The following is a 17,718-nucleotide window of genomic DNA, read 5'->3' as shown; positions in this document are numbered from 1 at the left end:
TGGTCCCACGCCAGTCCCAGAAGAGGCTGGCTGCTGGCACATCTCTGCATGCCCCTGACAGGGAGGAGGCAGCTCCGTGCGCTGCCCCAGCCCCCAGCACCGTCCTCACAGCTCCCATTAGCCAGGAACCAGCCAATGGGAGCTGCGGGGGTGCTGCTTGCAGGTGCGGGCAGCGCAGGGAGACCCGCTGCCCTCCTCCCCCCGAAGGGCACACAGAGACATACCAGCAGCCAGCCGCTTCCGGGAGCGACGTGGGGCCAGAGCACTGCTGAGCTGCTGGCCGGGAGCCGCCTGTGGTAAGCACCTCCCGGGTAAGGCCTGCACCTTGCACCCCCTCAAAAAACAGCTGCCCACAAGAGGCAGCCAAAGAGCCGCATGCAGCTCAGGAGCTGCAGGTTGCCAATCCCTGGCCTAGCACAATGATGTCCTGGTCCGTGATTAGAGCTTCTAGGCACAACACAATAGAAATTATTAATAATAACAGGAAACGTTGAGTCATTTCTCTCTTGTACTCATATAGGATAATTCCTCACTATAGGAAAGGCCACCAGTAACTGGCATTGATACTCATGTCCCAGGTCCCCACTGCAGTTTCCCCTATTGACTGCTTGGCCCAGGGACTAAATCCTTTCCTGAGACCTTCTGTCAATCAAGCAATTAAGTAATTTGATTTTAGTTTGATTGATAAATGCAACACCACTCCATTTTTTAAAAAATTCCAACAGCCCTTAGTGACTGGCAGTTCCAAATAAACACTATTAATAAATCATTATTCTGTAACTAAAGACCAGGCTTTCAGGAATACTTGCCAATTGCCTACCGCAGGAAATCTCTCAGGAATATTTGTCATTCTCACAGTTACAATGCAACAGAAGAGCAACTATTTGAGACAGCTAAGCTAAAGCATGAGGAAAAACAGGAGCACACTGGTTTAGGGACTGGTAGTAACCAGTGTTTCTGTATTTGCACTAAAAATGCAAAAAAAGCAGAAGAAAATTACTTACAGCCTCAGTTCCCTAATGAGCATTCAATGGAGTGAAACAAGAAAAGATTTGCTGAAACTACCAGGAATAAGAAATAGGAGAAATGGAAAGGAATAGACAATGTGATGCCTTTTTACCTCCCACCTCTGCCTACAGGTGTCAGATGAGGCCCGAAATGTCATTCATGTAATAATACTATATCTGGTCGAAAGCAGTCTCAGCACAACTGATCTGATTGTGTGCTAATGGCTGGGAAAGCACGATAAGGAATGTGCACAATAAAAAGATCTGCCCCTTACAGTACTGTATTAGCAGATGGGGGTGGTTTATTAGATAATCTTAAACTGCTTGATGGTGCAGGGTTTTTGTTGTTGTTACAGGTTAACCCCAAATGTCAACTTGGACGTGGAGTAATTAAAGCATCTGCTGTCAGCCTTATTTCTGGTTACCTGAACACCCACTGACTTGTTTGAGAGAAGTTATTAAATCTTGGGATTCAGGATGAAAGGTATTCAGAGAAGCTTTTCTTCTTTGTCAGTGTCTATTGTCAGAGACTACACTTTGTATGCATCCTCTTTGCTGAGAAGACGACAATTGACTCAGAGATAGTCAGCAACTACATTTTGGTTCCAGCAATAATTTTTCAAAAAATACATAATGGTTATTGTTTCTAAGGTAGCCAAGAGACTACAGGAGTCTGGTTGCCAACTATCAACACAGCAGAAAAGTAGTTAGTACCGCAGATGCAAGAATACCTGGAGCCACCAGGTCTCTGGAGAGCAGCATACTTCCTCATCTGTCTCAATGTTTCAGGAAATCTCACTAGAGCTGTTGCATCCCCCACTCCCCTACCCGATCACCCTCTTGCTTGAGGCCCATCGCGTAAAACATATAACAAATTACTTACCCTGCATACTTCATCCCAAAGTATTTGCTCTCCAAACCATTGTTTTCACCTATATGGAGGCTAAACTTATCAACACCTTCAACATCCATTGAATATAATTGATTTCAATGGTAGTGGAGGCTGCACAGCACCAACAGAATTAGGCCCATGTTGAACACAGATCCCAGCTGAAAGACACTCCATGAGATATCTTTCCTACTCTAGGATTAAGCAAAACAAAACAGAAAAATAGTTTTCCAGCTTGGTAAGATTTCTCAAACCAGCTGATACCAATTCCAATGTAAATGCTTAGTTTATCAAGGTGTGTACAATGCTCTAAAAAGACAATCTATCCAAAGTGTGAAGTATTGTGATGAGTAACTATGCACAAATTTGACAAAGTTACTGAAAAGAAAACAAAATGCAACACCTTGCTCTGAAATATGGGTATGAATGGAGATATTTCTAAACTGCAATAGAATTGGAGCTGCTCTGTAATAATTCATGAATATTAGATGTTATCAGGATATTTACTGTATGAATATGTTGGTTTAGAAATAGGGGGGTTGTCAGAGGAAAAACAAGGAGAAGGAGTACAGTGTCTCAAGATAAACCACCGCTTGATAAATACTTTAGGGTTATTAAGAGACAATGCTGGACATGAAAACACCCTGGAACACAAGATGAAAAGGACTCTGGCAGTTAAAAAGGGACTCTCTCAAGTGAGAGGGAGGCAGTTGTTGACCGAGACACACACTGGGGGCCTGAAGGAAATTAGGCCTGCCTAAGTGATCAGGGGATGGTACGCCTTAGGTAAGACATGAGTGTAGACAGTTCGTTGTTTTAAAACCCTTTTTTGCTAAATGTTTTGTTTTTACCGTGGTAAAGAAAATAATACTTTTGTTTTAGGAAGACTGTCTGGTCACTATGCATACCACTGATCACAGACTGCCAAAGGTAAGAACCATAGATGCTGAACCCAAGTGTATTTGCTGGGTAAGCAGGGTTGATGCACAGGGTACTGTAGCCCAGGGTCTAGTCCAAGAGTGGGAGAACTGAGGAATTCCACCCCAGGAGGGGGAGAAGCACAAGGCCTGACACCTGAGGGGATCCACTTAGAGAGACCACAAAGGGGACAGAGGTGCAGCTAGTACTGCAATCCAGACAAATATATTGCCCAAATTCTTCCCAGATCAACATGTATATATGCTGTGGTTTGGCTTGGATAACCCTATTATATATTCAAAATCTGAAAGATGTTGGTTTCCTTCAAAAATGTTAGTATAATTTCAATACCTCACTTCAGCAAATATGGCCACTTAGGATTTTATGATTGCTATGCGGTACAAGATGGCTGCTCAGAACTTTATAGAATCAGATGGGATAATAATTGTACAGTAGAATCGGAAGTATGCAATCAGGTAGCAGCAGAGACAAAAAATAAAAAAAGCAAATGCAGTATAGTACTGTGTTAAATGTAAACTACTAAAAAAAAGGGAAAGTTAAAAGTAAAAAGATTTGACAAGGTAAGGAAACTATTTCTGTGCTTTTTTTTCATTTACATTAAGGTGGCTAAAAAGCAGCAGTTTTTTTCTGCATAGTAAAGTTTCAAAGCTGTATTAAGTCAATATTCAGTTGTAAACTTTTGAAAGAACAACCGTAACATTTTGTTCAGAGTTACGAACATTTCAGAGCTGCAAAAAACCTCCATTCCCAAGATGTTCGTAACTCTGAGGTTCTACTGTATTCCAAAAGCTAAGGCCCTACCAGTGGAGCTACAGGAGAATCTTGGTTTAGCTGTAGGAGTGTACAGTGTAGTATATTTAGCAATCCTTTCATTATTGCTGAATCCTAGCCAGGCGTAAAGGACACCCTATCTGATTAAACGATTTATGAATTAGAAAGCCAGAAAGGAGAGCCGACATTCAGCAGCCTGAATAAAGAATTATCTAGACATTCATTACAACTGAGAATTGTCTCTTCTGTGATGCTACCTGGAGCAAAAAGGCTGTAACGCACAGATAAGCAGTTCTGATTCGATTCAGTAGAAGCCAGTGGTGCACACATGCATGAACGTAAGTACGCGCACACACAGTGAGTTTATCACAGTGCGTAATTATCAAACATTTTGCCATATCTATCCATCTCTAGCTGCTTATGTCACTATCCAGAGAGAGAGAGAAGATGCTTTCTCCGAGTCATACAGTGCTTTTCTGCTCTGTCTGATCATATACTATCCCAGCCTCACTTTACTTCTGGCAAAAACTGCATTCCCCTTAATAACATTATGAACCTCATCCTGTATCATCAAAAAAGTACCCTGAGGTAATTTTATTCTTGATTAAAGGAGCTATAAAACTGCAAAGTCTTGTTATGTTTAAAAACTAAATACCCTCATTTCCTCATTAACCAGTCTACTCACCTGCATACAAAATTCTAGCCAAGGTGAGATACGAAACCCAGAACTTTGGCAGTGCTAGCGGGTCGGTTATAACTAAGATGACTGACGTCACCATGAATTAGCGGTTTTACAGGGAAGTAGATGATACTATTAATTTAGAGGATGCAAAAGTAATCCTGGGCTCATATATTTTTGGAACATTATTTTATTGTTTCTATTTAGAATCTATGTCCCAGGTTGGAACAGGTAACTACACAATAATCTTGTTTTCTTTTCAATTAAGAGATTTTGCAGGGGAAAATCAACACAAAACAAATAAACAACAACAAACACCACTGGAATTATATATCCTGATTTGTGCTAGCAAGCAGAGAAAAGTAGCAGAGGAAAAATGTGTGGTAAATAGAATACAGATGACAATTTTTTTCTTTTCATTTAAAAAAAACTACTTTATATGTTGAACCAGCACATTTTAAACTTGTATATATTATTGTCTGTAGGAATGGCTAGGTAGGGAATTCATAATTGGTTACTTAGTCAATTCCCACTTAGCTGTCTTATAAAAACTTGGTATATGCACCAAGGAGTTTCTGTGAAAATGAAACCCTGCAAAATAACTGAACCAAAAATTAGATGTGTCACATTTTAATAAACAATGGTGTCTAATTATGGAAGAATATGTACTTACTTGCCCAGCGCAAAGCACTCCATCTTAACGGTAGTTCCCTTAGCAGCTGTAACTGTGTAAGGAAAATGGACCTCAATTTTCGGCTCATATTCCCCCATCACACCTGGGAAATAAAAAATGGTCTTTAAAAATAAAATGAATGTCACTGCTTCTTTCCAAACCTGAGACTTTATTGTGAAAACTACTGTGGCGTGATTGTTAATAGCTATACAGCGATAAAGCCTGTGGTGGGGGGGAAATAACTTACATTAGTTTGACTTGCTCTGCTCAAATCCTATTCATCCCCTTTTCGATGGTATCTTCAGTGCTCTTAAAACAGCAGCACTTTTAAAAGAAAAGATTTATTTCCTCAAATATGGGTTCAAATTATATTTCAAAAGATTGCCATGTACAATCAATTCTGGAGGGTTGGGAAATTTCGTGTACAAGAGCTTTGTCCATTTAATGATGCAGGGTGGTTAGAATGGATAAATCAACCAAAAACTTAGCACATATCCTCTTAGCCAGACAATATAAGATGTCCTTTTATATCAAGGACATCCTGACATTTGTAAGAAAGCAGTCAAATGATGTGAAAGCATGTGTCTTTCCCATCGAAAATAATGTACAAACTCACAAAGCCCTCCTAAAATTTCAGATGCATGGCTATCATTATTTATTTAAATGCTGACAATGTGCTCAGTGTTGTTAAAGAAGTACAGTAAAGACATTCTGGGCCTCTTAATAAACTAGATATTGGAATTGTTGGAATTACTCTAGGTATAACTGACAGCAGAATTTGACTTGCAAGAGGAATTGAGAGAAGTTAAGGAATGGGAAATGAGAGCAGTAAATGGAGAAAGATTATGTAAAGTGAGGTGAGGAGTTTTAATGTGATATGACTCAAAGACTGAGGTTGTGACAGAGTGGCTGGCGAGGAGTATGACTTTAACAGTCGTGGTTTAGTTAGATTGCAGATATGGGTTGGGGAGGGAGATAGCTGAGAAATGGGGAGGCCAAAGGGGAAAGCTACACTAACCACGTTAGGATTGCTCAAGGCATGGACAAGTTTCTTGATCGTGGGGAAATTGAGGAAAAAGGGAATTTAGGTGGTTATCAAAGATGCAGCAGTAATAGGACTAAGGGGCTGGTCCAAAGCCCATGGAAAAATTCCCACTGAATTCAAGAGTGGGTAATAGGAGCCGGGGGAGGCAAAACAAGGAAACAAAAGAGGGATATTGAGGGAGAGAAAGAATGGGAGATACAGAGAGAAGAGAAAGGAGAAGACATGGAAGACAGAGAGAGTGAACCTTGCAGAGGGGAGAGAGAGAGGGAGAGAGGTAGAATGGCAAGAGGTGGTTGGAACAAACAACCAATTTGCAGAGAGAAAATAATGCCTAGAGTTTGAATGGTAAAAGCCCTTTACTGATGTCACTGATGTCACAGGGTGTAGGGCAAGGGGCTCCAGCTGGGTCATTATTCTGTTGCTGTAATTGACTATTGTCCCTGCAGCTCCCAGTGGCTGGCTCTATTTCTGGCAGGTCCTGCTTTGTGTCTCCTCTATCCATGTGGTATGGAGTTAGGGAGAGGTGCTGGGGCCTGATATCCCTGCAGAGTACATGTGATTTTACTAATTGTTTTAGGAAATGTGCATTTAAATTCATTTTGGGAGCCTAGTGTTAGTTAGAATACTTGAAGACTTCTGATATGTGAATAATAGCAAGGAAAGTATATCTTCTATCTAACTGAAAGAAAGACATACATTAGTGGCATCAATTGTTCTTGCATACACCACACCCAGACAACTTAATTCCATAATGTTGCTTTATGAATAGCACTGGATTGCTTTTCACTAAAATATATTTATATACAACCACACCACCCATATGCTGTACTCCTTTCAAAATTCACAAGCTAAATAGGGCTGAACAGGGAAGTGTTATTTACCCCTTCGCATAACACAAGAACCAGGGGGTCACCCAGTGAAATTAATAAGCAGAAGGTTTAAAACAAACGTAAGGAAGTACTTCTTCACACAACACAGAGTCAACCTGCAGAATTCATTACCAGGGAATGTTCTGAAGGCCAGATCTATAACTGGGTTCAAAAGAGATTTAAATAAATTCATGGCTATTAGCCTAGATGGTCAGGGATGCATCCCCATGATCCAGGTGTCCCTAAACAGCTGACTGCCAGAAGCTGGGGATGGAAAACGGGATGGATCACTTAATAAATGCCCTGTTCTGTTCATTCCCTTTGAAGCATCTGGCACTGGCCACCATCAGAAGATAGGATACTGGGATAGATGGACCATTGGTCTGACCCAGTATGGCCATTCTTATGTCCTGACATTCTTATGAGTTAGCTCAGTGCTTGAATGGGAAACTGCTAATAAATATTTAGGTACTGCAGGAAGTGATGTTGATACATTCTTGTCTCTAAATAAGTACTGAATCAATGTCATGTTCTCTGTGTATATATATATATATATCTTTCTACTGTATTTTCCATTGCATGCATCTGATGAATCGGCTTTTAGCCCACGAAAGCTTATGCTCAAATAAATGTGTTAGTCGCTAAGGTGCCACAAGTACTCCTTTTCTTTTTGTGGATACAGACTAACATGGCTGCTACTCTGAAACCTGTCCCAGCACAGTTTTATAGGCACTATGCTGTTGTAGAGAGACTGTCTTTTGTATCAGTGCAAAACCAAGGTCTTGACCCCTTGCAATAATAAAAGATTTAGTGCTATTTTTGCAAAAGTATGAACATTAATTTCAGTGTGCTGGCCAAATTCCAAGAGGGGCAATTAAATGCCAACTAACTAAAATGCTCCTGAATTTGTGATTCTTCACTTTCTGTCCTAAGCTGATTTGTTGTTGTATGCTATTAAACAATTGCCTTGTTTCACTTCTGAAGTGGCTGCACTTTCAAAATGAATGAAATAATCATTGTCTCTCAGTTTGTACAGTGCTTAGGAATCCTTTGGTTTGGAAGATACAACTGGTCAAATTCTGAGGCCCAAATTCAGCCTTCACTCAAACAAACACCCATTAATTGCAACTGCCCTGTGTAAACGCAAGTATCAGATATTTTGTGTTGACACATTCAGGTCATGTCCTAAGGAGATGCTGATCTGTCAATATTTTGTACCATGTCATCTTAATGTCAGTTATTGTAATAAAAACAATGGGTCATCCTGACTGCAGGCACTCACAGGGAGACGCAAGCAGAAGTATTATGCTATCCTTTGTCACTCCACCAGGTTAACACTGTTTGTGAGAGGAGATTGGGAAAAGTAAAGAAAGTCTACTATTTCAAAAGGATATTTTTCATTTTTATTATTTATGATCTTGGAATTCAGGGAGGCTGCTAGATTTGTCTGAGCATCAAAGGCAAATTTATCAAGGCCTTGTTTTTCTATGTTATAGTACAATTGCTCTGTGTGACTGCTGTACCTCCCTCCAGCTTGTTTTTCTTTCCTATTTCTGTTCTGGTCACTATGATTCAGGAACAGCAATCTAGACAGGATTTGCATTTTCATCTGCAGTTTCATTTCATTTGTATCATAAATGTAGGAAGGTGATAAAATAAACTTGAAAGTTTAACAAATATAGACTGCATATATAATGTGTAAGTCAATCATTTTCAAACTTATAAGCGTGCCTCTTTTTTGGATACTTGTTTAAGTGTTTCCTAAGTCAACTAGACAGCTCTAGTTATCAAATCAGAAATTTAAATCTACACTGTATGTGTGGCTTTGGTATTGCAGGGATCAAAAATTTAATAGCACATACAGAAAAAACTGAAATTCTGAAATGAATAACAGGGAAACTGCAGAGAACACAGGACCCAAATATTATGGTTCAGGAGTAAGATGCACCTATGATTCCTTCTGTCTCTTCATGAGCATTCTTTCCAAGTAACAGGACTCTGTCTGCACTTTTCCCAGAGTTGCAATCCATGGTTCATACCACGTTAGACTGGATCACTAGGCTATAACATCTCATGTCACCAATCATATTTCCCTCAGCTGGCCCAACTGGATTTAGGTCCAGTCATACTCTCTGGGAGCTTGTGACCAATATGAAATGCAGTTGCTCAACACAGCATATTAAAAAATAGATATGATACATTTATAGAAATGTAACATGCAGAGAGATACAGGTTAAAAAAATCAAAACTTAAACTCATTCTAAACTTAGCTTTCCCTTTTCCTTCTAGTTTGAGCAGGCCTTTGCTTATTCCAGCCCCCTCCTTTTAGGACTGAGGATCAACATTCATCTCTCCTGACATCCTCTGCGTCTCACAGAGTTTCTCCGTTGAGAGCATGGTGACAAATTGGGGGTTGTGTTACCACTTGCTCTGCTACTTTGGGTGCCTCTGTGCTGTGCAGCTTTGGTTCAGAGCCTGACGCCATCAGCCTTCTTATAGCACAATAGCCACACCCTGGCATTCACTAGCCTGGTTACTCCTGGCGGGTTAGCACCAGCACCTTCCCAGTCTTGAGTTTTCTGAAAACCAGTCCTTCTGACTGTCGCACTCACAGAGCCTTACTAAGTTCACTGCTCCTTTAAAGAGACAGTACACACCAACAACCTGTTCATTTAGCTGAGGACTCACACATCCCTTTAATAGGCAGCACTGATATGGTCTGTAGCAAAACCAAAAAATAAGTTTATTAACAAAGAACATAGGATTAAGTGATTTCTAGTAAGAGCAGAAGAGAGATGAAAAGTTACAAACAAAGCACACTTTCTGGTGACTCGCTACACACAGCAGCGCTTTCCCTGCGGCTGCCTCCCGGCGCGCTCCATCTGCGATTGCAGCCATGCCCTGCGACAGACAGAGCTAGCGATCCAGAGAGAGAGGAACTGCAGGAAGGAACCTTTGGAACAGCCAAACCTGGAGAAGACTAGGCAGAGGTTTATTGTTATTTAGGGAAAAATCTGAACTATTCACACAGGTCATGGTCCAAACGTTCCCTCTGCCTGAGTTTCCCTAAAATAAAAACAACCATAAAACTCTCTCCCTCTCTCTTTCTTTCTCTCTCTCACACACACACTCCATGAGCTGCAAGGTGGGGGGTGCCACCTGCTTACATATGTCTGATACAGTTGTTCACTTCCAAATTCCTTTAATTTCCTGTGGTTTTGCCTATTTCACATTCTCATTAAAAGCAGAAAAGCAAATGGCTCCTAGAAGCACGTGGGCACCGACAGTAGAGAGATACCATTATGGTCTGTTACACTTAGGGACTTTTAAAAATAAACAGATGATGACCTAATGGATCACACATTTATTCTCATCCGAGGCAGGGATGTTGGCGCATTGTTTGTTACACACGATCACATCGATGGTTGGGGACGTAAGGCGGAGTAAAATCATCGTTGTCTTTTCATGACAAATGAATACTTAGAGACTTTTCAGCCAATCTGAGTTTTTAAATGTCCCTAAATACTTACTTGCATGGGGGAACCCTATATAGAGAAGCTTATATTGGCAGTGCTCACACAGTGTAAATCATATTGGTAGAAATGAGGCTGACTGTGTTGGGGATATTCATATCTGAGCGTTACACCCAAAACATTTTCATCTCACACTAAAAAGGAAATTTTCAGTACATTGGGTGGGATTTAACTACTATTGATGTTAATGTAAGCTGCATAGCCAATTCCCCATGTTCTGCAATATTTTTCCAAAATAGTATTTTCACTTCGAACCTCCTTGCCCTCTTCCTTAGTAATAAATGTTTCCTTTGATGGCCCTTGGAAAGGGCATGTGAAATGTCTATTCTGAGGTGCATTAAAGTCCCCAAGTTGTTTAGTAGAATACTCAGGGCAAATACTGTATCATTTGTCGCCTGACTGGACGGTGGCTTCTGAACTAATATCAGTAGGATTTTAGTAATGCAAATTCCAGAGAAAACTAATCTTGCTGAAAACTGCACAGTGGAGAAAAAATGCTCTTTGGTTTATAACTTAGTATTTAAATATTTATAAAAAGCAGTGTGGAAATACAAGTTGTTTAACCACTGTCAGCCAAATGTGAAAGATGTTGAAAATGTGAAAGATGCATGTTAGTTTTGCTCAAAATAGGTATTAGTCTTAGAATGTATTTACTGTTTAGACTCTATGAAATGCTTGTTAATTGCTGCCTGCATTAATCTCACATGTAATGTCATTATTCCATGCTATAAGAAAACATGTAATAAAACATTGCTTTATAACTTTGAAAATGCTTGCTCTGAACTTGTGAATCCAGGCCTAGGACTCGTGCCCTTACCTATCCAGAGGAACTATCAAAATCAGAGGGGCCATCAAGGAACATCACAATACACAGGGTTTGTTCATGGCCCTATCACACCTTGGAAATGCTACATGTAAGGAAGCTTGCCCTGTGTGGACTTGGAAACTGAATGAAGGAAATACAGGAAAGTCACAGGAAATTTTTCCATTTATTCATGTTTGGACTCTGACTGTGTAGAGACACCAAACAAAAGCCAGAGATCTCCAGGGGCTGCCTCCTGGGTCCTCCCTGAAAGATACTTTGAACTGACAGATCACTACAACTCTGTCACTCTTAGGATTTAGATGGTAACTCATTTGTGTGTATAGGTTTGCTTGCTTTAACCTATTGTCTTTGGTGTAAGACCTAGGGTAGTGATTGACTTGGGGTAAGTGACTCTCTTCTGGGACTGGAAGCAACCTGAATGTGGTGTGATTTTTGGAGTAAGTGACCATTTATCACTAAATCCAGTTTTCTCTGGCATGTGACTCCATGGTAAGACTGTTATTTTGATCCAGGAGTTTATATTTGTTACTAGCTTGGTGAAATCTAATTATAGAGTTCACCATGAGGGTGGGGTGCCTGCCCTGTTTTTGACCTTCTGTCCTGAGTAGGCACTTATGGTTGTGAGCCACATCAGACAGTGGGATAGCTCAGTCCTGAGAAGAATGAGATGATGACAGTGGGTTGTGGTAAGAAAGTCAAGGAGTTGCTGAATGCTCCTCTAATTGAGGGAGTGTGTCCAAAATTTGTGTTGAAAGTCCACAATTTGGGGTTCTGGTTCAATTTGCAGCAACTTTTGGATAATCAAACAGCGGCAGTGGCCAATATTGATTTCTTTCACCCCTACATCAGATCAAGAGCTTTATGATCTAAAATCCTAGTCCCCAATCAACAAAATTATTTAAGCATATGTGTATCTTTAATAACCTGAGCTGTCCCACTGAAGTCAATGCCTCTCCTGGCAATGGCTCACTGGTACAAATTCAGTCCTATGGGCTGAATACATGATACATGATGGGCTGAATTTTTAAAGCAATCTGGATTGCTTGGTAAGCTAGGCACAAGCAAACAATATGAATTGTGATAGGCTAAATGTAAATGTATACATCTAGGAAAAAAGAATGTGGGTCATACTTACAAGATGGGAGACTCTATCCTGGGAAGCTATGAATCTGAAAACGATTAGGGGACATGATGGATAGTTAGCTGAACATAAGCTCACACTGCAATGCTGAGGCTAAAAGGGCTAATGTTAATCTTGGATGCATAAACAGGAGAATCTTGAATAGGAGTATAGAGGTTATTTTACTTTTGTATTTGGCAATGGTGCCACTGTTGCTGCAATACTAGTGTCCACAGTTCAAGGAGGATATAGATAAGGCTATGATTTTGTCACAGAGGTGACAGAAGTTATGGAATCCCTGACTTCCAAAGAACTCTGTGACTTCAGCCCTGGCAGCTGGGAGCTGCAAGGTCCTGCCGCCTCCTGCAGTGGTAGGGAGCTGTGAGGTACCCCCGCCACCTGAGGCAGCGAACCCCCAAGCTCTGAGTTGCCTCAGGCAGTGGGGGTTCCCTGCAGCTTCCAGCTGCCATAGGCAGGGGGGTATTCTGCAGGTCCCTGCCACCATGGGCAGCAGGGGGATCCCCACAGCTTCTCAGCCGCAGTGGTGGCAGGGGGATCCCCGTAGCTCCCTGGCCGCGGTGGGAGGGCAGGGGGATCCCTCAGCTCTCCACCACGATGGTGGCAGGGGGACCCCTGTGTGATGCTATATCCCATATTCTTCATAGAAATATGGTTATGATATGAATATGGCATGACTAACATATACTTCAAGCAAGATAGCTCATGTAAGATATCATTGGAAAGGTTACGGTTTACTGAATGAGATTATCCAATTTTTATGCGTGTATTATTTCTGTATCTGAAGCTAGGAATATTAACCATGTATCTATATTTCAAATGATGCTACTTTGGGTAACACCCACAACAAGCCCTTCAGGTACAAAAAGTCAGACAGGGATGCTGGCCCATCAGCAGAGACAACAAGACTGTGAAGATACTAATCTCTCCTTCCTGAGAGGTGTCCTCCTAGCTCTGACACTACCAGGTCAGGTGGTCCTGTCATCTGATACAAAATACCACCTTGGACACTACTGGTACTTTTCCACTATAGGGGCATGGGGATCAAACAAAGGATTCCTGCCTTAGGTAAATCATTTTTAAGAGCTGGGGAGGGGGTTGATAGGGACTCTCCTCCATTGTCTACCCAAGAAGAAGGACTTCTGAAAGAACCTGAAGGGACAAAGGAATTAACCTGAAGGGAAAGTCAGGGGTGAGTCCAGACTGAGACTTGGATCCAGTTTATAAGAAGAAATAACTGGAACTCTGAGTTACAGCAACTCTACATCCTGCCTAATTCAACATGTAGGGTGAGAAATTACATTTTGTAACCTGTTTATTTAATGAATCAAGCTTAGTTTGCGTGTTTTGTTTTATTTGCTTAGTAATCTGCTTTGTTCTGTTTGCTACCTCTTATAATCACTTAAAATCTGCCTTTTATAGTTAATAAATGTGTTTTGTTTATTATTGAACCCACTTTGTGCAATTTCTAACTGGGAGAGGGGGGAAGAAGTTGTGCATATCTCTCTTCACATTGGGGGAGAGGGTGAATTTTGATGAGTTTGCACTGTGCAGATTTTTCTATACAGTGCAAGACAATATACCTTTGGGTCTACACTTCAAGGGAGTTGGGCACCTGAATTTTGGAGCAAATCCCTTAAATTGAGTTTTCCCAGAGCTGATCTCAGTGTCTGCGTCTTCCTTCAGCTGGGTGTGGCCCTGCCTGTGTGTGTGTACTAGAGGAGGCTTAAGTGCCTGGCTCAGTAAGAGAGGTTAAAGGGGGCCCAGGCTGGCAGAACAGGGAGGCTCAGCAGTATCTCAGTGCGTCAGGTGGCACCTTGAAGGGGGGCAGCACAGCTCCCCAACTCTGCGTGAGAGGGGCAGGAGAAACCCCTCAGCCCCTGGCCGCTGCAGGGGTGGGGTCAGGGGGAACCTGCATCTCCCCACTGCGACAGTGACAGGGGGATTCCCACAGCTCTCAGCTGCCTGGGAGGAGGCAGGGGGAGCTTGCAGCTCCGAACCAGAGGTGGAGGGGGCTCCTAGAGTTCTGATCTCCCATGGGTAGTGGGTAGTGGGAGGCCCCGGGGCTCCCAGCCACCCTGCAGCTGCCGAGCCCCTTCCTATTTTATCATGGATATTTTTAGTAAAAGTCAGGGACAGGTCATGGGCTTCTGTGATTTTTTCTTTATTGCTCATGACTTGTCTGTGACCTTTACCAAAAATATTCATGACAAAATGTTAGCCTTAGATATAGATAATTTAAGAAGGTTAAAAAAAGAACCATGAGAATGATTAAAGAATAGGAGAACATGCCTTATAGTGAGAGAATCAAGGAGCTCAATCTATTTATCTGAAAAAGAAGGTTAAGGGGTGACTTGATCACAGCCCGTAAGTACCTACTTGATGAACAAATATATAATGGCAGGCTCTTCAATTTAGCAGACAAAGATATAACAATATCCAATGGCTGGAAGTTAAAGCTACACAAAGGCAGACTGGAAATAAAGGCAAATAATCACTGGAACAATTTATCAAGAGTCATGGTCTCCCCCCGTGAAATCTGGTCTTTTGTGTGCTTTTACCCTATACTATACAGATTTCAAGGGGGAGACCAGCATTTCTCAAATTACAGGTCCTCACCCAAAAGGGAATTGCAGGGGGGACACAAGGGTATTTTAGGGAAGTCTTGGTATTGCCACCCTTACTTCTGCGCTGCCTTCAGATCTCGGTGGCCAGAGAGAGGTGGCTCTTGGCCAGGCGCCCAGCTCTGAAGGCAGCGCCCTACCAGCAGCAGAGCAGAAGTAAGGGTGGCAATACCAATATCATGGTATGGCCCTAATCATCATGATTCTTTCTAGCCTTAAAATCTATGAATCTTACTCAAACTGAAGTTTATTATTTCATCTAGACCTCCCCAGACGGGAGAAGCTGATTTATGTAGGGTTCTCAGATGCCTAAGTGAGGAGACATTTAAAATGTTTAGACAGATACAGTCCTTCTACAGTAAATAATGTAGAGTTTGTACTTTGAAAATGACCTCCAGCTCCAATGTCCCTGAAACTTACACTTAACTATTTGATGCATTAAAAAAAAATGTTCCCCTGTTCATGTACCAAAAATGTTGAAATAGCTGCAATACACAGAGTGCAATTTTTCACTAAGTCCTAATTGATAAGGATAGAAACTAGGATTGCTCTAACATTCACTGTTATCTAATTAAACTGGAAAGAGCTTTCTAAATAGGAAGTACTTTTCTGTTGGAATGCCTCATATCGCTGTTAAAGTACAAATACACAGTCATTTCCTTAATAATAAAGATCAAGCTAACACAAGCTTTCCCCCCTCTCCATTAGCAAGAGCTATTGAAATGCCTATTATTTCACAGCCCAAAGCAACAAAGTGTCCTTGTTATAAAACCTGCAGTAGTTCTAACCCTAAGCAAAATTCCTGCTGTTCACAATCAGATTATTTCATTATGCTGACAAAATCATTGAACTGACAAAACATTCTTAGTTGGACATCATGTCACACTGCAAAGAAAGCTGTCACATAGGTATGTACAGAAAGGTTTACGATTCTGAACAGACCTGGAAGGTAAAACACAGTTTTATAAATACAGTCAAACTAGTGAATTTGAAATCATCTGCTTTATAATCATCATAATAATACTTCACATTACTCAGTTCCTTTAAATATGCATTAATTAAACCTCCCAGCAACTCCATAAGAAGAACATATTATTATTAAATTCTTATTTTACACACATATAGAAGACGAAGAAGTTAAAGCCCAATATAAGGCCATTTTTATTTAGGAAGTTAGCTGCCTAACTTTAGGTACCCGCATTTAGAAAATCTGGCTTAAGGGCAAGCCAATGGGAAAGGGCTCAAAAGTATAGATTTTTTGCACAAGAAGCATCTGAAGGATCATCTGCAGACTCCAGAATAGGCATTATCTATTTTTTTCTTTACACTTTTAAAGTATAAGAAATATAGAGATTGAAATTGGAGTTTTGAATCCTGATCCACCAAAGTCCTTCAGTATGCATTTAATTTTAGGTATGTGACTTATCCCAGTGATTTCTGTGGGACTACTAACATGCTTGAATTTAAGCATATGTTTCCGAGCTTTGCTGGATGAAGGCTTTGGAGAGGTAAGGGAGAAAATCTGGATGGATGGAGGAGATAAATAACCAGGAACCAAGGGATATGTGCACAGAATGGTCCTTTTCAGTGTTTTTTCATGATGATGTTATAACTTCTGCTGACAAGAAGACATCATACTCAGAATGGGCAATCATATATTTATTATATTACCTTTATCTCTGTAAAAAAAAAAAAAGCTTTCCAGCAGCATGAACAAATCTGCTTGATAGTTTTTAATAATGTATCTTTATCTTCTAGTTTTGGTTCTTGCTTTCTGTGCAATACGATTTTGGCTATTTAAATGATGTTAGTAAATACTAGAATCATTCTCTTTAATATACCATATTTAAGTGTGAATTCCTGACACATGCATGTTACTCAGGAGAGAAATAATCTATTCCTGATTAGCTGATTTGATAAAGATGGCAGAACACCACAGTATCCAGAGAAAAAGAAACACCATGTCTCATTGAAAGAAAAGCTGGGACGATCATACCTCAAGATACAAACTGCAATGCTTAAAGCTTCAGGCTTTATTAGACATAGCATTATGCCTCAAATACAATCCCATATCCAAACGTTCCTGAACTTTGAAATAAATCAGATTTGAGCCAGACCATACTAGGCCCTTTTCAAAAATATTTATAAATCTTTATTCCCAATCTCCTGATATGACCAATAAGATATACGCTCCTTTGACATGTAAGAATGTTAAATCAAAGCACAAACCAAGGGATTCAACTTCAACAATACTCAGCACAGCACAGTATGAAAAAGTCTGTTTATGTACAATTACAAGATACTGGACGATGGATTTTATTAATAAGGACTGTGGTGGTGCATTTTAAAAGGGAAATAGAAGTGATTTTCCTAATGGAGACAGTTAATATATGATTTTTAAAAGCAGGTTGTTACATAATTTTCAAGAGAAATGTTAGAAGATGGAGCCACATTACTGAACACAGAAAAATACAGAAAAGCAATACGGATTTCACATTTTACTCCATATTACAGATGGAGAAATTGAGGTTGAAAGGATAAAGGGAAATCATTATCTAAAAGATGACCGATACCAAAAATAATGTACCAACTAGTTACATATAACCTAATGAATATCGTTAAATTAGATTTTTTTTTAGTGTTTACTTTGTGTTTTTGACAATACTTCATGTGGAGTCACTTAACTGTTTCCCTTGTAAATGGAAAAAATATTTAAATCCACACC

At 40.5% G+C, this 17,718-nt stretch overlaps 1 protein-coding gene across 1 annotated transcript in view; it reads right to left on the bottom strand.

The window, feature by feature from the left end:
- The window catches only part of CNTN5 (contactin 5), a 998,629-nt gene that overhangs the window by 206,558 nt on the left and 774,353 nt on the right, over positions 1 to 17,718 (bottom strand). The window contains exon 9 of the mRNA XM_084613389.1: positions 4,959 to 5,061. Within this exon, the coding sequence (XP_084469515.1) occupies positions 4,959 to 5,061 (103 nt within the window). The remainder of the gene's footprint in view (positions 1 to 4,958; positions 5,062 to 17,718) is intronic.

The sequence above is a fragment of the Lepidochelys olivacea genome, assembly GCF_965140295.1.
Source record: "Lepidochelys olivacea isolate rLepOli2 genome assembly, chromosome: 1".
NCBI lineage: Eukaryota > Metazoa > Chordata > Testudines > Cheloniidae > Lepidochelys > Lepidochelys olivacea.
This window is presented reverse-complemented; position numbering and strand designations above follow the sequence as displayed.